Consider the following 22668-nt stretch of genomic DNA (forward strand, 5'->3'; position numbering starts at 1 on the left):
CCTGGATGGCCTCAACGCAGAGGGAGAACAAGGAAGGAAGAGACAAGGACTTTAAGACTTTTGCCTTCCATCACAGTGACAAGGTGCCTGGTGCACTGTGATGGATGTTAAACTGTGTTCATTGTGTGTTCTGTTATTTTATTCTCTGTCATGACTGCAAGTTATGTAATTTCGTTCAAACTAACATAGAAACATAGACATAGAAACATAGAAATTAGGTGCAGGAGTAGGCCATTCGGCCCTTCGAGCCTGCACCGCCATTTAATATGATCATGGCTGATCATCCAACTCAGTATCCCGTACCTGCCTTTTCTCCATACCCTCTGATCCCCTTGGCCACAAGGGCCACATCTAACTCCCTCTTAAATATAGCCAATGAACTGGCCTCAACTACCCTCTGTGGCAGAGAGTTCCAGAGATTCACCACTCCTCATCTCGGTTTTAAAGGATTTCCCCCTTATACTTAAGCTGTGACCCCTTGTCCTGGACTAACAAGTTTGAATGACAGTAAAGGATACTTTATACTTTGACATTTCTTCTCTAGCTTACTACAGTTGTTTTGGATATCCGCTCAGGTCCGGGAGATTTATCTATCTCCTTAGGCGACAGATGGCACAATGGGCTAAGTGTTCGGCTGGCGACCGGAAGGTAGCCGGTTCGAATCCCGCTTGGAGTGCATACTGTCGTTGTGTCCTTGGGGCAAGACACTTCACCCACCTTTGCCTGTGTGTAAATGTAATGTAATTATGTGAAGCACTTTGGGGTCAATGCAAGTTAACTAAAAATGTGCTATATAAATAAGATTATTATTATTATTATTATGTTCTAGGACATCCATCAGCTTCTTGATATTAATATGGACTGTCCTCAAGACATCTCCATTATTTTTGCGAAAATCCCTGGTCTTATTTTTCTCTGTGGTAGGGGATAAATATTCATCGAGTACCTTGCCAATCTCCTTTGGCTGCACAGATAGGCAACTACTTTGATTTCTGAGCGGCCTTATTTGCTCTGCAGTTACCCGTTTCCCCTTAAAATCGCTTGGATTCTCTTTCATCATATCTGTCAGACTATTTCATCCCCCTTTTTGATCTCCTGATTTCCAATTTAAGTATCTTCTTCAAACCCTAATACTCCAGAGATGCTCTTAACCCAGCTACCTATATCTGACCCATGCCTCTTTTTCTTTCCTGATCAGAGCCTCCATTTCTCTCGTCGTTTAGGGTTCTTCACTCCAGGGTTCTTTGGTTTCATTCTAACAGGTACATGCCTTGATCTTTCTTTATCATACTTTTAAAAGCATCTCACTTGCCAGACATACCTTTACCCACAAATGATTTACTCCAATCAACTTTTGCAAGCTCCTGTCTAATACCATGAAAGATGGCCTTGCCCCAGTTTAGAACTTTAACTGGTGGACCAGCCCAGTCCTTATCCATAACTACTTCAATGCTAATTAGCAGCCTGTGTTCTTAAAGAGACAATGGTGACTGATTATTGTGGGGATGTTCCCTCCGCTATAACCAAAATCCATTATAAAGAGGTCCGTAATAAAGAGGGTAGACTCTATTTGAATTATGCCTTGATATACTTCTAATAAAACTCCGCAAAGAACGACAGCAATTTTTAAAATATTTAACAAAGTTCAACTCGTTGTGTTAAGGAGGTAGACGCAAAATGCTGGTGTAACTCAGCGGGACAGGCAGCATCTCTGCAGAGAAGGAATGGGTGACGTTTCAGAGACCCTTTTTCAGATTGATGTCGGGAGTGGGCAGGACAGAGGTAGAATGTAGTAGGACACAGTAAGACTGGGAGAGCTGAGGAGGGGATGGAGAGAGGGGATAGCAAGGGCTATTTGAAGTTAGAGAAGTCAATGTTCATACCGCTGGGGTGTAAGCTACCCAAGCGAAATATGAGGTGATGTTCTTCAAATTTGCACTGTTCCTCTGACAATGGAGGAGGCACAGGACGGAAAGGTTCGATTGGGAATGGGAGGGGGAGTTAGTGTTGAGCAACTGGGAGATCAGGCAAGTTTAGGCAGACTGACCAGAGGTGTTCAGTGCAACGCTCGGTGAGCCTGCACTTGGTCTCACCGATATATAGGCGTCCACACCTGGAACAGCGGATACAGTAGAAGAGGTTGGAGGAGTGCAAGTGAATCTCTGCTTCACCTGAAAAGACTGTTGGGGTCCTTGGATGGAATCGAGGGAGGTGTTAAAGGGACAGGTGTTGCATCTCCTGCAGTTGCAGGGGAATGTACCTGGGGAGGGAGCGATTTGGGTGGGATGTGCGGAGGGAACGGTCTTTGCGGAAAGCAGAAAAGGGTGGAAATGGGAAGATGTGGCCAGTAGTGGGATGCTGTTGGGGGTGGTGAAAGTGTTGGAGGATTAAATGCCGTATGCGATGGCTGATGGGGTGGAAGGTGAGGACAAGGAGGACTCTGTCCTTGTTGCGAATGGGGGGAGGGGGGCAAAAGCGGAGCTGTGGGATATCGAGGAAACCCTAGTGAGAGCCTCATCAATAATGGAAGAGGGGAACCCCCATTTCCTAAAGAATGAGGACATCTCCGATGATCTAGTATGGAAAACAATCATCAGAGAAGTCCCCTTTCTTTAGGACCAAGCATCTGCAGTTCTCTCCTTCACATTTTAGCTGTGTTATGATCCGTACAACTGGCTCATTAGTGAGTTGTGAAATTAGTTATTGTTGGTGGTTTCTTCCTGATTAATGCCAGAGCCATTAGATTTCAATGTAAGTGAAAGAACAGAGAAAAGTCAAAAACATTTAAATTAGGTGGATGGGTTCTACTCTGGTGCATGGAGAATAGGGGAAATTGTTGGGGTGCAGCTTTCTGGTAAATTTGACATATATGACTAATTCCTAATCATATTAGAGATTGGCTACCAATTCGTGATGATCCTATAATTTGTACAGACAAGGAATTCCAAACTTTTGGCCCAATATTTATGATGGCATGATCGTCAGGAAACGTTGTGGATTTGGGTTTGTAATTGATGGAATGGCTTCAGAGTTTTAGCTAGAGCTCCACAAGTTCTGATGGTTTACATTGTACCCATGGGATTTCACAACTGATAATTGAGGTTGAAGTATCAATCTGAAGAAGGGTCTCGACCCAAAACGTCGCCTATTTCCTTCACTCCATAGATGCTGCCTCACCCGCTGAGTTCCTCCAGCAATTTTGTCTACCTGCTGAGTTACTCTAGCACTTTGTATACTCTCTTGAGTTTTGTTCATTGGTGATGCCATTGGACATGATTGGAAGATGGCTGAGCTGTTTCTGGAGATGCCCTTTACCCGATACCCGAGTGGCAATATCTTCCTTTGCAGTTGTCTAGACACTGTTTCAATGGAGTGCTGTGTTACCTATGTTGAAGGATTGAAAGATAATTGAAGCAGCTGATGAAAGGCCTTAGAATGCTGTCTTCAGATATTTTGCATTGATGTCCTGGAGCAAATATGATTGGCTTGCAGGAGTTGCAACCATCGTATATTTTGTCAGATGTAGCTCTAACCGTGAGGATTTTCTCGTCGTCTCCTGTTGACCAATGCTACTAAAAGTACATGCCTGCTATTGTTGGCCAGGTACTTTCATGAAGGAAAGGGCTATTGCACTCGCCTAACTCAATGGGCGGTTTTTAATGAATAGGCAGCATAAAACATTTATACCAGGGTTATAGTATGTCAAATTTTGGGCTATCATAAACCACAAATTAGATGATTAGAAAGTAGGGCTCTTTTTGATACTGTTTGCACTAACTTTTCAGGATAAGGTTTTACCAGCAAAAAAACATTTCCAGTGGATTCATAAAATACATAAAATAAAGTGATTTATGTGTTATATGGTTATATTTGTATAACCATAACATTTGTATAACATTTCTGTGAAACATAACTTTATTGTTAAATGGCAAAATGGATAATCAAGAGCTGGATCAGTAAATTTTGCATGATCGCACAAGTTCATCCCTTTAGTTTGATTGGATTTGCACTGCAGTTTGTGGACATGTGGTAGCTTGTCAATTTTTTCATATTGTCATGAAATTGCACCAATGTGTTTTGGTTAGGACTGCAGCAAATTGTTCAGCCACCATCACATGCTGAGACCCACTGATGTGATTGTACTATGTATTTGGCACCAAAGGAGAGAACAGCCTAACAAATAAAAGTAGAATCCCTTTAGCCTGCAACGATTTTGACTTTATATAATATATCGTCCATTCCCTATTATATATTTTTACTGAAAGTTGCTTCTTAAGTGAATGCTGATGTCCCACGGAGGAATTTGGGCTAAAGAATATGTGCTCTCATTAATGCAGTGGGAATTATCATCAAACCAATTGTAATATGGCTTCAGATATGTTCAATTGTATTAATGCAATCAAAATACAACATTTTTTACAATCTGTTGTTTGGGGGACTATCATTATGAACTATCAAAGAGTAAAACAAAACTATAAGAACTTAAGTGCACAATAAAATAACATCCTGAGAGTTTACATCTTCAGAAGCTTTACATTTGCAGAAAAATTTAGCTGAAGGATTTAATTGAATTGTTAACATTAGTTCTGTGACTACCATGTTTTGTACTTTATTATTTGGAAACGGAAGCTGATGGCTCACATTTTAAGTTAAGCAGATTTCTTTCCGTTTAATCTTTTAAAATGCCTTTTGTCTGGTTTCTTTAGAAATTTGGAGAAGTAGAAGATTTTCAAGAGGATACTCCTTTAAGTGTTAGAATAACATTTAAGTCGAGAATTGAAGCAGAAAATGTAAGTAGTACGATTGACGCACTGTTAATTATATGAGTTTTGCCAGATTATTACATCTTAAGGCATAAGCATAATGGTTGACTCCGTTGTCTTCAAGTGCATCTTAGGATGGGCAAAACTATTGTATTGCACATCCCAAGGATAGGAAATAATACTCTTCATTTTTTTTTTCACTGTCCTGGATTGCATACTCTTGCAATCAGAGTTATGAAAAGGAAATCATATTTTTCAAATTTGTTAGAGATCTTGAGGTTGCAGGATGGATAAAGGGAAATGAATAGATGCAATGGATTCTAACTACCTAAATAAATTTGTTAAAGTACAAGGCTACTGTACAAGATAAAAGCTCATGGCCAAGGGAGTAATATATCAGCATGGATAGATTGACGAGCTAACAGGAAATGTGGGTCATTTTTATGACATTGTATAACTAGTAGGTTGCCACCAGGATCAGTGCAAGGGCCTTATTTGTATACAATCTATGTTAATGATCAAGTTATACAGTAATTGGGAAAGCAAGTTGTAAGGACGTCACAGTATGCAAAGGGATATAGCTGGGTTAAGTTAAAAAAAAAAAAATAACGGATCGAGTATAAATAAGGGAAATTTGGCAAGTAAAATAAATAAAAAGCACGATATTATCTGAATGTACAGCTATTATCAAATGATGCAATACAAAGATTTGGCTGTTAGCACCGTTAAATAATTAGGAAGGCAAATTTAATGTTTTATAGAAGTAAAGGTGGTTTGTTAATACTGTACATTGTTGCATTAACATAAGAAAGAGTACTAACATAACAAGTGCTTTATCCAGCCTTATATACTCTACCATTCAGTAACATCCAAGCCTCAACTCCATTTCTTGACTCTAAGCTGTTGACTCGCCTAAAATCTCTTTCAGCTCTGATTGTATTCAGTAATTCCACACTCCACTGTTCTGTCTGTGCAAATAATTCCAAAGGCTTGCAGCACTGAAGGAAGAAAATTTTCCTCGCTTGTATTTTAAATGGGCCAGTCGTTAATCTGAAATAATGCCCCGATTCCAGATTTGCCCAGAGTAAACATCCTCTCAGTATCAAAACTGTTAAACCTTTCCGAATGTTTGTGTTTCAATGGGCTAACATCTCATTCTTATAGTCTGATGAATTTTAAGTCAAACCTGCTTAATATTTTCTCATGATATTCCTTTTACCCAATGAATCAATCGAGTTAACCTAAAATGCCCAAGTGCAAGTTTACCCCTTCCTAAACAAGGAGACTAAGACTCACCAGTACTCCAGGATAGTTTAACCATCTTTTACACAATTGCAACCTGGTTTCCAACCATCTACTACGATTTGGAGACATATATTTGAAACCCACTGAGTCGAGCAGCCACAGCAAACAGTTCAGTGGTAATTTGGGATGGGCAATAAATGTCAGACCTGCTTGCAGTATTCAAATTGTGATAATTTACAATATAGACAACGTAATTCTGTATTAAGATAGTTCCTGTAATATTTCCATATCACAGTGAAGTCTTTAGATCCAAAAGAAAATTAGATTTACCTACTTAAAGGCTGGTTCTTCAAATGTCGAACATGTTTATGAATTGTAAAATTTCCTGTTTAACTGATTTGTAAGGCTTTGTGTAATCTCAGTAACTGCAGAGTCCAGTTTCTAGTACAAATACTTTAACAAAAAAATTGCTGCTCCAACAACATGTCTGTATTTAAACCCGGTTCACGGACTGATTAAACTACATAAATATAGCGCAAATATTTTCTTTCTGTTCATCAAAATTGGTTTAGTGTTAATCAGTATGGCAGGGAACTGAGTGTGTTTACATTGCAGGTGGAAATAATGTTCTGGGTTTTGAGATAGGACAGATCTGTGATTGAGCAGTTCTCCCTGCTGCTGTCCAGCTACAATGGCAGGATATTGCATATGTTGGTGTCAGAAATAAAAAGAAAATTCTACAAGCATTCAGCCTGATCAAACAAATCTATTCAATGCATGAGAAATTTAAAAAGTACATGGAAAATAACTTTTCCCCAACTAATGAACGAGATTAAGGATGGTATCAGATTAAAAGCGAAGCAAGTGCAAAATCTAAAAATAACGAACCAAAACAGAATATGAGAATAAACTAGCAAGAATAAATTTGATCAGTCTGAAGAAGGTTCTCGACTCAAAGCGTCACCCATTCCTTCTCTCCAGAGATGCTGCCTGTCCCGCTGAGTTACTCCAGCACTTTTTTTTCTAGCAAGAATAAAACCGATTCTAGGTGTTATTGGATTGTAAATAAGAGAGTAGTGAAGTAAAAATTGGTCCTTAAGTAATAACTGTTATTAAAGATACATATTACATTAATTAGGATTAAAAGCCAACAAATTCCTGGAGTTGATAATATTGTTTTTTTTCATAAATTCCAAGGAATTTGGAGCACCACTGTTTATTGGAAGGTAGAAAATACAATACAGGTGCACAACCTTTTATCCGAAAGCCTTGGGACCAGACACTTGTCGGATTTCGGACATTTTCGGATTTCAGAATGGAAGATTTTTAGCGTAGATTAGGTAGGTAGCGCGGGCGGCTTGAAAAGTCTGGAGCAGCTGCCTCCTCCCCGGAGACCGGGAGAATCATTGCATAAATGTTAGTCAGTTAGTTTGGAGGGATTTTATGTGGTGGTGGTGGTGTAGGGGTGAAGGGGGAAACTTTATTTCTTAGTCCCCTACCTACCTGGTCGGCGACTCCCAACCTCGCGGAGCTGGGGGCTCCGTCCGGCCGCGGGCGGCGCCGGTTGGAGCTCCGACCCCGGCAACTCTACCCCTGGCTGCGAGGCGCTCCAAATCCAGCGCGGCCCGCGGCCGGACGTCCCAGCTCCGAGAATGTCGGGAGTCGGCGGCGTCGCAGCGCTGGGATACCAGCGGGGAGCGAGCAATGCCTTACCGGGTCGCCGTGCGGCAAGCTCCGGAGCGCTGTGGCCGCCTTCTTCCAACATTCGCGGAGCGTCGCTGGATTTGGAGCCGCGGAGCTGGGGGCTCCGTCCGGCCGCGGGCGGCGCCGGTTGGAGCTCCGACCCCGGCAACTCTACCCCTGGCTGCGCGGCTCCAAATCCAGCGACGCTCCGCGATGTTGTGTGTCGGCGGCCACAGCGCTCCGGAGCTTGCCGCACGGCGACCCGGTAAGGCATTGCCCGCACCCCGCTGGTATCCCAGCGCTGCGACGCTGCCGACTCCCGACATTCGCGGAGCTGGGGCGTCCGGCCGCGGGCCGCGCTGGATTTGGAGCGCCTCGCAGCCAGGGGTAGAGTTGCCGGGGTCGGAGCTACAACCGGCGCCGCCCGCGGCCCCACCGGCCACAGCGCTGCGGAGCTTACTGCACAGCGACCCGGTAAGGCATTGACCGCTCCCCGCCTCTCCGACCAGGTAGGGGACTAAGAATTAAAGTTTACCCCCTTCACCCCCCTTCACATAAAAGCCCTCCAAACTAACTGACTAACATTTAAGCAATGATTTACAGATGTTTAAGCGTCTCCCGGTCTCCAGGGAGGAGGCAGCCGCTACAGTAGTACAGACCTGGGTTGACCGTGGGTCGTTTTGGGTCAGGTTTGGCGCCAAACGCGAGCTTTGGTGCGCAGACGACATCTGGAAAAAATGGCCGGTTTTCGGAGCTTTTCGGTTTCTGGAACACCGGATAAAAGGTTGTGCACCTGTACTACCATTAAAGGAAAGAGAGGGATGGAATTATGAACTGCAACTCAAATTCTCAGCAGGTCAGGCAGCATCTGTGGAAAGAGAAACAGTTAACATTTCTGATCCAAGACCCTTTGTCAAAACTGGGAAAGTGAACTGGAGACGTTGCAGTTTTGATACAAGGTCCAGGGCCAGAAATGTTTCTGCACTCTGTATCTTCCATTTTTTGCTTTATCTGTTGTGGTTGAGTTTGGTTCAATTTTATTTATGTATGGTACAACTGATCTGTTTGGATAGCAAACTAAAAAGTATTAATTGTAGTTCCATTCACATGACGATAATAAACCTAAACCAGATGTGCTACCTAACTTGCTGAGTGTTTCCAGCATTTTCCGTTTTTATGTTGTGTTTTCCAGCATGTGTGGTTTTTGATTTTCAGATAATCTTGACATTAGTTATTGTGAAAACATGATCTGGTTTACTAATCAAGATAATGCTGTAAATCTTTATCAAGAAAGAAGTAGCTTGCACTTGTATGATCATAGGTATATGATCATCAATGTGATTAATATGAGTGAATGTCATCGATATAATTTAAAAAGAGACAAAAAGATGTTCAAAATGAATGCCTGTCCTTAACAGTGGAATTTGGTGCAATCGATTCTTTAAAACACAATTGTGCTACGAGGTTAAACCCTATCTTTAAGAAAGGTGATGAGAATTTAATATAAAAACTTTCCACAGTTGTATGTAGATTTAACTAAGTTAAGCAGGACAAGTAAGTAGTGTTATGATAGGGAGTGAGAAGTTTATGCTGAAGTTAATCTGTCCCAATATATAATGGACAAATGATGTTTGCATGAACATGAATATGTTGGTTAAAAAAATGTATTAAGGCCATTGCAAACAACATGATAGAAAGTTAACTAACTTTTTCTCATGTGGGATGAGCTGGGTGGGAAAGAACAGCAGATGCTGATTTAAATCAAAGGTAGACACAAAATGCTGGAATAACTCAGTGGGACAGGCAGCATCTCTGGAGAGAAGGAATGGGTGACGTTTCAGGTCGAGACCCTTCTTCAGACATGGGAATGGTTCCAAACAACGCAAGTCCCAAATTTTCTGACATGTTTGGAATGGTGAACCTTTCTGTTTGCTCCACTGCTGGACTTCATGTGAAATCCAATAGTGGAACTCGCTCTTCCTGTAATTCCACAATGTTTATGCTAAGGAATTTACTCTTGCATCCTGTGCAAGGTTAAATCTACGACCCCACTGATGTTAATGGGAGTTTCAGGCTGCAGAAAAAGCAGGTTTCTCTCTTAATAAATATTTATTTTAAAGTGTGTTTTCAGGTGATTTTATTTTTAATTAATTGGATCACTTTTAATAGTTGTTGTGTGTCCCTGAATACAAGAGGCAGTGGGTTGAATCGTGCCTTCTTCCAACCAGCATTTCTGTACGGAACCATTGCTAGCAGATGGTTCAACCGTAATGTTCTGTAAATCTTGTACTAATGAGCATGCACGCAAAAGTCTGAACCAAGCTGGAGATCTGATGCCGCACAGAGCGGCAGCACTGGATTCCCCATTCATGCCAATGTCGGACCACTATACTAACGAGGGGCTGGATGCACTTTGCATCTAGTCCCTCAGCTTCATACGAGGGAAGACTTTTGTGCAACCTCAGGAAAAAGGTAAGTGCTTATGTTATTTTACTTTATTTGAATGGTTTTCATTTTTGTTAGCATGTTAATATGTTTTTAATTCAATTACTTTTATGTAAAGTTTTTTTTTAATTGTGCACAGGCAGCAAATCAGGGAGCAAAGTTCAAAGGTCGAAACCTTCAGATCTCCTGGTACAAGCCAAAAGCACCTTCAGTATCAACGGAACCAGAGGAGGAGGAAACAAAAGAAGAGGTACTGCACTGGCCATAGAATTTCTCTCTGCTTGGAATAATACAGTTGTGCTAGTAACACCTGTCCCCACCCTCCCCCTCCGCTTCCCTCAACCATTCTTATCAAATCTCACTCTGATCAGGATACCCCGAGGAGGAACATGCCAGAAAATATGCCTCCTTAGTTTGTTCAAGTTAACTGTAATGTTTTCCGCATTACCTATATACTTTGAAATATTATTAAATTTATTTTGTTTTGTGAGGTGAGAACGAACTTGAAGTGTGCCTAATGGTTACTGATGGAAATTCTTAATGTTGCTTGAATAGGTGCCAGTGACTGATTACTGACACAAGCTTTCAAGCTGTGCTTGTTGCCGTTGCACGTACACCACAGAACACCAATGCTTGCCCAGAAGTCAAATTTGATGGGGCTATCATTACTGTGAACTTCAGACAAGCACGTGAATTAACTGAATATATATCTTTCCTTTCTTGAAGGTGCCACAGCATTCCACTTCCCACCCAAGAGTCCATTCCTTGTACGGTTATTTACATGCTCCTGTGACCTAATCCTTCATCTCTGCAATTTTACTTGCTAAGATAACACAAAGCAATACAAATTTGGATTTGAATGCAAGTGTCCATTCTTTTCTAAAAGTTCTTAACTATATTAGAACATAAGATTAAGCAAATTTGCCATTTGACCCTTCATGCTTGCTCTGTCATGCAGGAAGTCATAACTGATTTTAGGAATGAGTATAACTTATTTTTGGTAATATAGTATGTCTGTTATAGGCCAATATAGTTAGTCAATGATAGCTTTAATACTTTCAGATCAAATATTTTTTTGTGAGTGTTTCCACTTCATTTATTATAAGCTTCCTTTTTTTCAAGTATTAAATTAATTATTACGTTTAGAATTTATGCTATATTTCATTGCTTCATATCAGTATACGGAACTAATTACTGAACAGGGAAAACTAAATTAAGTAATCTCCTGCAATTAGCACTAGGATATTATATTTATTGTACAAACTTTCCATCCGACTCCATAGACGCTGTTGAAATTTAGAAATACATTTTAAAAAGATGGTAAACACTTCAATTTGCATGGTGCTGCAGTCTTGGCAAGCTCACGATTATTCTTTGAAAATCAATTAAAAGTGAAGCTTGTGTGACTCGGAGAATTCTATTAACCTTCATTCTGCTAATCATTTCCAGCTGTCCATGATTCGCTGTAGGATATGTGTTTATGGTTCATTGAACATTATTAAAGATATTAAATTGCTGTGGTCAAATTCCCAACGCTTAGATTTGTACGGAACATCAATACAGATGAAATGGAGAACCACTGCAAGCTTGAAATAAAAACAAAAGTTGCCAGAAGTATACTTTGCCAACTAAAAATAGAAAAGTTAATGCTTTGCTAAAAAACGATTTATCAGAACTGTGGGGGGAAGGCATGACAATTTTACAAATGTTATGAAATACAAAAAATTGTAATAACAAATTGTGCTGTTTAATTCCTTCAATGTAACACCTTCAAGCTATAATGCTTTCAATGTAACACCACCAAGCTGTCAATAGCCCTGAAAATGCAAAATACTGCAGATGCTGAAAATCTGTGAAACAGAAAATGTTGGAAATATTCAGCGTGTCCGGCAGCATCTGCAGAGTGAAAAATAGTTAACATTTCAGATTGATGGCCTTTCATCAGAGTTACATAGCATTCTCGAGTGCATGTTTCTCATGATGTAAATAGATATAGATTTTTTGGTAAAACCTACAGATTTTTTTCCCATTTGTTGAACTAGATTTGATCAGAAAATCTTAAACAAGCTGCATTTGCAAAGAATCTGTCAAGATATCTTTGCTACGTCTTTATATAGGTAATGACATTTGTTGTTAGATACTATATTTTATTTTATGAGTGGTGAATTTCTTTTGTAGTCTGTAATTCCCTGAATTAAATCATGAACATTGTTCAAGAATTCAATAAGTACTTTTTAAAATTTGGGTTTGTCTTTTCAATTTATTTATAAATCATAAGCATCAATAAAAGTGCTTGTTCAGGTTTAAGGGCATATTTCTCAGTTGTGTTTTGGGATCTTCTGTTAGATACAACACAAAATATGATCATATTGAACGCTTTTATTTTAGAAAATTCTCTTTATATGAATGATATAAGAATTTGCAACAGGGCCAGGTGTAAAAGCTAATTAAAACTTCTGTTCCTGGATTATTAGGATACAAGTAGTTGAATCAAGATTGGTAGTGCCACTTGATACAATAATTGGAAATTATTTTGATTAGTTGAATATACAGAATGTTGTGAAATTACAATTAATTTATCTTTCTGATGGAAGTGAAGACAGATAATGATACAAAAATACTAATTTGTTCAAGGAGGATTGAAGTTGTCATCTGAGCAGTAAACAGTTATTCTTGGTCATGGAGAAAATATATTTTGGTTGCCATAAAATCGTCAAATTTTGATTTAAAAAAATGTGCAATGTTTTTCGCTGAAGCTAAATGTAGGTCTCTGTTACTTTAATTTCTAACTTCATTAGTTTGATGAAGGTGTGATGCATCATTCATTTGAACTAAGTTAACTTCCTACTGACAGGAGAGAGAGAGAGAGAAATTCTACAGCACAATTTCAAGGTTAAGGAATGAAGATGTAATACTTTGAAGGGAACCTATCACTTTTTTTGATTCATTTGAATCTAGTTTATTCAAATTGGACCTATGGTTTTGGGACGTAATTTTTGTATATTAAATTGACACATTTTGAGTAGGCTCAAAAGAACAAAATCTGTGATTGGTAAGTAAATGTAGGAATATTTGAGAATAGTCAGTCAGGAGGAATTAAATTCCAATAGAAGCTGGAATACTTAAAGTAAATACGATTGCCACTGTCAGATTAATTTTTTAGTTGTGGGTTATAGAAATGGATTTTCCAGTCCCATCTGCAGGGTCTTGTTTAAATAAATATTACGTGTTATTCCAGCTCCAGGGAGACCAACAGGAAGGAGGTCAATGAATGAGGAAACTATAGCTGTTATACACAAGGCATATGATGAACAAAGCAATTAACTGAAAAGCCCAGCACTTGTTACAGGTTTACGTGTTGTAGCATGTACTCCAATGCATTATCTAAATACTACAGAGAAAGGTGATTAGGGGAAATATGGACTGCATTAAGTAAAAGTATCATATATTTCCTGTCCTTCCCACTCAAAGTATTTCCCATCAGTAAGCAAGATAAAGATGATACTGTGATGCATGCTTATATGTATGTAGCAGATAAACTATATGTACCAAAGAATCCTGAAATAAAGTATTTTCTTGTCTCTGTTTTTGAAGTATTAGTATGATCTCTGTGTGACACCTAATGCTATTTAATAAAAAATATAATCAAACAAAAACCTAGTTTCTGGTGGCACTAATTTGCCAAAACCCGTAGCTCAAAAATTATTCTAATATGTGATTTCTGGTGAATGTACATGAGGAAGATTGTTTTTCAGAGTTTTTCGTAACTAATGCCACTTAATTAAATGGGATTCCTCTCTCAGCTGTTTGATTGTTTGTGAACTGGCTCCAGAGTGCAGAATTTGACTGGATTGCATGTCTTATTCGATAAACGATTCCTTTATCGCTCTAAAACAATTGTTAATGGTTTGGTCTGTTCATAAAAATGTTTGGAGTGGTTGCACCCTATGTTCAGTGACCTGCTGTAAATGGATTTGTTGCTTTAGATCCTGCTTCTCTACTTTCATGCAGAGATTTGCTTTTGAGGATCACATAGTTAAGATTCCTTTAGCAAAGCATGCTTTCCAGTTGAATTTCATCTTGAATTAACCTGCATACATAAACGATTGGAAACAAACAAGGCGGCCCTTTATAGACCAAAGAAACAGAAGGTAAAGTAAGCAACCGTAAATTAACAGTGCCAAATTTTGCAAATTTGTATGCTAATATTGGCATGCCTGCCAATATATGGCAGATGAAAAAGGCAACGGATTTGTTCAAGTTAGAAAAGCTTGGGATGGCTACAATACCTCATGAGCATAAATAGGGGAAAGAAATTTGTGTAAACTTGCTTTCTTACTTTCCCAGCAGAACTAACTTTGTACAGTGCCCTCCATAATGTTTGGGACAAAGTCCCACGCCTCTACTCCACAATTTGAGATTTGTAAAAAAATGTAAAATCACATGTGGTTAAAGTGCACATTGTCAGATTTTATTAAAGGGTAATTTAATACATTTTGGTTTCACCATGTAGAAATTACATTTGTGTTTATACACTAGTTCCCCCATTTCAGGGCACATAATGTTTGGGACACATGGCTTCATAAGCGTTTGTAATTGCTCAGGTGTGTTTAATTGCCTCCTTGATGCAGGTATAAGAGAGCTCTCAGCGCCTAGTCTTTCCTCCAGTCTTTCCATCACCTTTGGGAACTTTTATTGCTGTTTATCAACATGAAGACCAAAGTTGTGCCAATGAAAGTCAAAGAAGCCATTATGAGACTGAGAAACAAGAATAAAATTGTTCGAGACATCAGCCAAACCTTAGGCTTACCAAAATCAACTGTTTGGAACATCATTAAGAAGAAAGAGCACTGGTGAGCTTACTAATCGCAAACAAATCGCATGCCAAGGAAGACCTCAACAGCTGATGACAGAAGAATTCTCTCTATAATAAAGATAAAACCCCAAATACCTGTCTGTCAGATCAGAAACACTCTTCAGGAGTCAGGTGTGGATTTGGGGTGGGAGATTGCAACCTTCATGTGGTCCGCCTTATCGGTGTGCACAATCAAATAAGGTCAAATAGAACAAGTTGTCCTACATCTTTAGGCTGCGCACGCCATACGCAAGAAGGTGTGGATTTGTCAATGACCACTCCGCAGAAGACTTCATGAACAGAAATACAGAGGCTACACTGCAAGATGCAGACCACTAGTTAACCCCAAAAATAGGATGGCCGGGTTACAGTTTGCCAAGTAGTACTTAAAAGAGCAACCACAATTCTGGAAAAAGGTCGTGGACAGATGAGACAAAGATTAACTTGAATCAGAGTGATGGCAAGAGCAAAGTATGAAGGAGAGAAGGAACTGCCCAAGATCCAAAGCAAACCACCTTATCTGTGAAACATGGTGGTGGAGGTGTTATGGCCTGGGCATGTATGGCTGCTGAAGGTACTGGCTCACTTATCTTCATTGATGATACAACTGCTGATGGCAGTAGCATAATTAATTCTGAAGTGTATAGACATATCCTATCTGGTCGTTCAAACAAATGCCTCAAAACTCATTGGCTGGCAGTTTATTCTACAGCAAGACAATCTGAAGAAGGGTTTCGGCCTGAAATGTTGCCTATTTCCTACCCTCCATAGATGCTGCTGCACCTGCAGAGTTTCTCCAGCATTTTTGTCTACCTTCGATTTTCCAGCATCTGCAGTTCCTTCTTAAACAATGATCCCAAATATACTGCTAAAGCAACAAAGGAGTTTTTAAAAGCTAAAAAAATGGGAAATTCTTGAATGACCAAGTCAATCACCTGATCTGAACCCAATTGAGCATGCCTTTTATATGCTGAAGAGAAAACTGAAGGGGACTAGCCTCCAAAACAAGCATAAGCTAAAGATGGCTGCAATACAGGCCTGGCACAGCATCACAAGAGAAGACACACTGCAACTGGTGATGTCCATGAATCGCAGACTTCAAGCAGTCATTGCATGCAAAATACTAAACATGACTGCTTTCATTTACATGACATTGCTGTGTCCCAAACATTATGGTGCCCTGAAATGGGTGGGGGGGGGGGAGACACTATATATAAACACTGCTGTAATTTCTGCATGGTGAAACTAAAATGTATAAAAATGGCCTTAATTAAAATCTGACAATGTGATTTTAATTAAGGCCATTTTTATACATGTGATTTTTTTTTTTTTCTATTACAAATCTCAAATTGTGGAGCACTGAGGCAAATAAATAAATAATGGGTCCTTGTCCCAAACATTATGGAGGGCGCTGTACATCATTGCAACCTAAGATTTCTACACACTTCCAATTCTTACCCGCTGCACATACTCTCACAAACCTCCTTTCATTGCTGTATCGTTGTCAGCTGTGTGTTAAGCTGTCAGGCCCCTAACCCCTCTAATTTCCTCCTAAATCAACTCTACCTTTCTCTTTTTAAAACTTGTGTGTTTGAGAAAAAAAAATGATTTGCTCTCTTACTGCGGGCTATGGGATTTTATTTACTATTAGACACAGATTGTAATTATCAACGAGGAAACTGCAGAATGTCAACTGAAAACTAACAAAGTTGTGCCCCATTAATTACAAGAGAATAAGATGGCGTACTGATTTAGCGTACACTGGAAGTTTATTTTTTACAAGTCTCCCCTTGATGGGTCTTCTGAGTTACAGACCATAACAATATGGAATAAAATTTGCCTTTTTTGTGTTAAAACAAAGAACAATCTGCTTGGTGGACTTCTTAAGGGCTTTATTAGCAATCATTTCAAGTGAGCTGGAACATTAGAAAGAATGATTATTTCCGTCATTAGCTGATGGAGCACCTGGTATATTGGTAGGTCCAACGTAAGACAACATCCACATCCAGAGGACAGAAATGTTGATGCATGCAGCGATCTGACGGTTGAAACTGGACATTTTATAATGCAGCTAGAAAGTATTAAAAAGCAGAGTAGCTTAGGTGATGAATACATCAAGAAAATTATCTTTAATGTTTGCAAAGGTTTTATGATAGATAATGCAAGATCTTCAATTTGTGCACAAAGTAAACAGCTGTTTTGGTAACTCTCTACTTGAGCAGGCACTTGAAACCCAAACATGTTGCTGCTGCACACATTAAGGACACCAAAACTCTAGTTTTCAAATATAGATTAAGTATCTGCTCCAAGAGAGAAGCCAGATTTAATCCATGAAAGAGTTGCAACTATCCCAAAGGAAATATGCCACCATAAGTATCCCTGAACACAGTGAGCAAATGGCAAATGGCAAATGGGTCTCGACCATCTGTAATGAGTTTTGAATCGTAACACAAAGTGATTGTTTTTCATCTGCCAGTGATGAAAAGTATTGGTGTAAGTGGTGGTGGTGGTGTTGGGGAAAGCTGCGGATATCAGGGTAAATATACAAGATGATTGAACTGTTATTAGAAATTATTGTTGCAAGCTTAACATGAATGGCATACATCTGTTGCAATTTTGCAATAATTTAGAACAATAACAACATTGCTGTTAATTTAGTAGTAAACTTGTACTATCAGCATTTACTATGATATTATTTGGCTACAACGAGTATGGTTAAAATGCACAGGAAGATCTTGAGTCATTTTCGCATACAGCATCACAGTGGCAGATATTTTTCAAGAGGTATGACAACCCTCTTTCTGTGACTCCCTTTTGAAGGCAATTTATTTACTCCAAGTGGTCAAACATCTTCTGGTCTTGGTATGTCAGCATACTACTTGTCCTTTGTAACTGGTACTCTTTTCAAAACTTGAAATGAAAATATTAAATAATGTAAATTAAAATAGCTGGGAGAATGTACACAACTGATGAAGTCAACAATTTAAGATAACTAGCCTTTCTAATCTGTACCATTGACTAACTTATTCTCTTTCCGTTTGATAGTTTTATTTAAAACAAAAGTATTGTACGTCATATGTACATAAATGGCATCTCCTTATTTTCTGCGGGTGTGAATATACTGCGTAGCATTGAAACTTGATAATATATAATTTGGGTCCTGGAAGACACAACATACTGATGCTACAAATGAAACAACTTAACTAGAATGATTACAATTGGGGCTTTGTCTTTGGCATTTGTGACTTGATCCCTTGTGGTCACTGGCACTTTTTGCTCAGCATGTCTTCCTCATGCTGTCTGGTTCAGGGACATTCATTTCAAGAAATGTCTGATGGAATTTACAGATACAGTCACTTGTTGCGCATGACCAGCAACTATCTTTGGCCTTCTCTGAACTAAATCTTGATCTACTTCCATAATAATTCATTGCTTTACTTAATCAAAGGGGCATCTTTCGGCTTCTGTTTCTTTGATAGTAAAACTGTACCAAATTTACCGTTTGACCTTTTCAGTTATAAAATTACTGATGGTTAACGGCAAAATTAAAATTTCCCATCTATGTATTTCCATCATAAAACAAGCAAGTTAAAAATAATGTAAATTGCATTACTTTGATATAAAACACAATGTTTAGCAAATCAGTTATCATCTGTGGTGATAAAAAAATAAATAGCTAATGTTTCTTCTTTATGACTTTTTCTTGTCAAGCCCTGTGGTCCTTTTGCAGAGTTATTCCAATATCAGTGGAACTAAATTTGAAATGCATTTGGCAGTCATAGCGATTAATGTTGACTCTCAGGTCTGTGAAGAAGAAATGTCTGTCAAGGAACTCGTTGCTTGTAAATTCTAGGCACAAAAAGAAGGCAATTTTGTCATCTTTCTTTGCTAACTCTTTGAAATAACTACCCAGTTCTTTTATCTTTGCATTTCTTTGCCATCTTAATTAGTGTTTATGCATGATGAGCACTGGGTTTCAGTACAGTTGTACATTTAGTATGTGGCATTTAAATGACTGGTGGTATTTGATGTTGTAAAGCATTTTAATAAATTCCTTCATGATAGAATGATCCGGAAGATTGGGTCCATGATGAGTGACTTTGCAGATTACATGAAATTTGGTGGAGTTGTGGATAGAGAAAAAAGAATATAACAGGATATGTTGGAAATATGGGAAGATAAATGGCAGATGACGTTTAATCTTGTCAATTGTGCAATAATACATTTTTGGTGGTCAAATGGAAGAGGGAAGTATATAGTACATGCCAGGTCCCTTTGGAGCATTGATCCACAGAAAGGGATCTTGGGGGTGCAAGTCCATCGATCCCTGAAAGTGACAATGCAAGTGGATAGGATTACAAAGTTATATGGCGTGTTTGCCTTCATCGGTCGGGACAGTGACTTCACAGGCTGAAGTCATGTTGCAGCTGCAGAACACTTTGGTTAGGCCACGCTTGCAATTATTGTCACTACACAAGAAGGATGTGGAAGGTGCAAAAAATGTTCACTAGGATGTTCCTGGCTGTGAGAGTAACAGCTAGAAGGAGAGGTTGGACAAACTTAATGTTTTCACTGGAGCATCGGAGGCTGAGGTGATCAGATGGAAATATGTACAAATATGAGAGGCATAGATAGGTAAGGTAGACAGTAAATCTTTTTCCCAGAATGGAAATGTCAAATACTAGAGGGCATAACTTCAAAGGGGAAAGGGAAAGTTAAAGGAGATGTGTTTTAATATGCAGAGAGTGGTAGTTGCATGGAAAGTGTTTCCAGGGGGCTGGTAGAAGCAGAGGGCTAGAAATATTTAAGTGGCATTTAGCCAGATATTAGGGGAATAGAGCAATGCTGATCACATGTAGGCAGATGGGATTACTTTAGATTGCCATCAAGGCCAATGTAGATGCGGTACTCTATAGGGCCTGTTCCTGTCCTGCACTGTTCTACGTGCTATGATATTTAATGTCAAGAAAGGTGAAGTTTGGACCAAATTGTTAAAGACAAATTAAGGTAGCCAAGATTAGCATTATTTTCACACATCAGACTAGTACTATATGATACGAAGCTATGTAGAATGTTGTGCTATTTAGATCCCATGGATCGTGAACAAATACTGTTGGCAGCTTTCCGGCTGATGAGACATTTGCATTGCGGTTAGCAAATGGCAGAAGAATTTGGACAGTGGTAAGCCATTAAAAGCAGGAAAAAAATATGTTTTTCATGTGAAAATAAGATAGTGTTGGCACCAACATATTATTTAAATTGTGCAGGAAAATCCACAAAGCCAGGATGGAAGTTTTTCTGATGGAACCAGACAGATAAAATTCAGAATGACCTACCAAATAATTTTACATTACCACCCTAATCCCATGTTTATGTTTGTAACAGATGCAGTTAAGAATAGTCACTTAAATAAAGCAGACAGGAAACATGGCAATTTTCGACTGGAGCAAATCAAATTTTTTTGTAAAAATGGGCCTTGTGTTCTGTATTTTTATTCTTGCCCTTCTTTGGATGTAAAATGCTATTTTAATATTTTTTTGGTTATAATTCTGTTGGAGCTAATTGTTCCAAGCGCAAGAATTGAAAAGTGAATAGATGCTCGAAAACTGAAATGAAAACAGAAAATGGAAGAGATTCTCAGCAGTTCAGTCAGTTTTCATTGAGAGAAAAACAGAGTTAAAGATTTTGGTCAGTAACCCTTTATCAGAACTGGAAAGCTGCAAAAATAATCAGGATTTATTTTGAGAGGACCACCACACCGTCAGATGATATCTACTGCCTTTCAGAGGTGCACAAAAGAGACTTGCTGGTGCAGACGAAGAAAAGAACAAGGATACTGTGTAGAAGGCATTTTGTTTCCAAATTATGCAGTTGTACCCTTGTAGCAGAGAGTTCAGTGGCATGGCATTAATCAGCTTTTGAATAATGAAACTTGCTGTGCATCCTGCTATTCAGCAGTAACTCATAATAACAATGTTTTCTCGTGAAGGGTGCACAATATCTGCTGTCTACTGGTCTCAGAAGATGAGCTGCATTACTACTGATACTAAAAAGAATGGAGTTTAGCCTTGGAGGTGACTGGCCAACATGCAATATTTGGATAGAATTATTACAAATTTATGCCATTGAAGAAGGTCATTCTACTCATTGTCAGTGTCACTTGGAAAAATATCTACCCGTCTTACAGTATTTGGTCTGTGGGTCATGAGACTTTACATATGCATTTAAGAACTATTTAAACATGGTGAGAGTTTCTGTTTCTACCACCACTTATCTATTCTGTAATCCTAACCATTACTTTAAATCTGAGCCTCGTAGTTTTTGACCTATCTTCTCGGGTAAATATGTATCCTTCCAATTTATTCTACTAATTGTAAACACCTCAGTCTCCCCTTAGCCGAAGGAACCAACTCGATCTATCTGATCTTAACTAAACTTTTCCTGTCCTTGCAACATTTTAATGAATCTCCTCTTCTAGTGCCATTTCATCGTTCATAAATGTCCTGTGGATTTTATTTAATGTCCTGAATAAATATTTAGCGAAATGTTGTGCCAGCCCATCATATACTCAAAATCAAAAATCAAGTATATCGAAATGTCATTATCCCTGATTTTTTTAATTTAAATCCACAAGTCTGTGTACTCACGATGTTGACTCCTGGCAATATCTCGAAATACATGTAAGACACTGAGTAGCCAATCGTCTGTATACACATGATGATTGGTGTGACAAATGGAGACTCTCTGTCATGTGACATCCTAAAAATCAGCAGTTTTTGTTTATATAGCTGAAACGTATAATTTCAAAACCAACAAATGGGTAAATAGATTTTTGGCTGACATAATTTCCTTTTGGGCATTTAAACTTTAATGTGTTTAATGTACATAAATGCTTTTAGAACAATATAAGCCTGGCGGGAAACCAAAATTGCAGATATCTCTGAGAAATCTGTGCCAATCCCTCAGGATTATAAAGATTTTTTGTAATTATGTTTTTGGGGGTAGTTGAGCGGGTAGACGAAGCTTTGCCAGAACCTCCTTTGATGTTATTTGAATTTACTTATGTTGAGATTCATCTTTTGGTTATTTTGTTTATTTATGGAGTAGTTCTATCACATTCTCATTTCAGCTTTTGCTAAATTTGTAACTGGCAACTTATTACTTTATGTATTTTGTTTTAAAAAGTTGTTTTTTTGGTTTTCCAAGCACTTTTGACAAGTCTTTCTGAAGAAAACTTAATAAATAGTGGTTTGCCTTTCATGTCCATTCTGTCTTCCAGTATAATGACATTTTAACCCATGATATTGTAATCCAGTACCATTTTATAAAACCCTCTTATCAAGGTTTTTCAAATCATTTGTATTAAAGAACATGTCAACCTCTATCTTATTTATTCTCAATGACTGAGCTTTCACAGTGCTTTTGGAAAGAGAATTCCAATGGGTAGAGAAATGTATCCTTGTCTAAATCCCTTACTGTGAGACTGGCCCCCAGTTCGAGTCTCTTCACCCAACTGAAACATCCTTACAGTATCTACCCTGTCAAGTCTCTGAATTTAATATGCTTCAATGGCATCTCTCATTCTTCTCAACTCTATAGTCCTCAATGCATAATCCTGTCATGTAGGACAATACTTCCATTCCGTAAGGTTGTCAGTTCAACCCTTGTAATACTCCC

At 38.7% G+C, this 22668-nt stretch overlaps 1 protein-coding gene across 6 annotated transcripts in view; it reads left to right on the forward strand.

Moving 5' to 3' along the window:
* The window catches only part of rbm27 (RNA binding motif protein 27), a 101381-nt gene that overhangs the window by 74690 nt on the left and 4023 nt on the right, over positions 1-22668 (forward strand). For 3 of the 6 annotated variants that reach the window (XM_055642690.1, XM_055642686.1, XM_055642689.1), the window contains 3 exons: positions 4707-4790; positions 10276-10386; positions 11586-13368. In XM_055642690.1, coding sequence (XP_055498665.1) covers positions 4707-4790; positions 10276-10386; positions 11586-11732 — 342 coding nt within the window. In that variant the 3' untranslated portion in view covers positions 11733-13368. The other 3 variants (XM_055642691.1, XM_055642688.1, XM_055642692.1) reach the window with 3 other exon arrangements.

Source organism: Leucoraja erinacea, chromosome 11 (genome assembly GCF_028641065.1).
Source record: "Leucoraja erinacea ecotype New England chromosome 11, Leri_hhj_1, whole genome shotgun sequence".
Lineage (NCBI taxonomy): Eukaryota > Metazoa > Chordata > Chondrichthyes > Rajiformes > Rajidae > Leucoraja > Leucoraja erinaceus.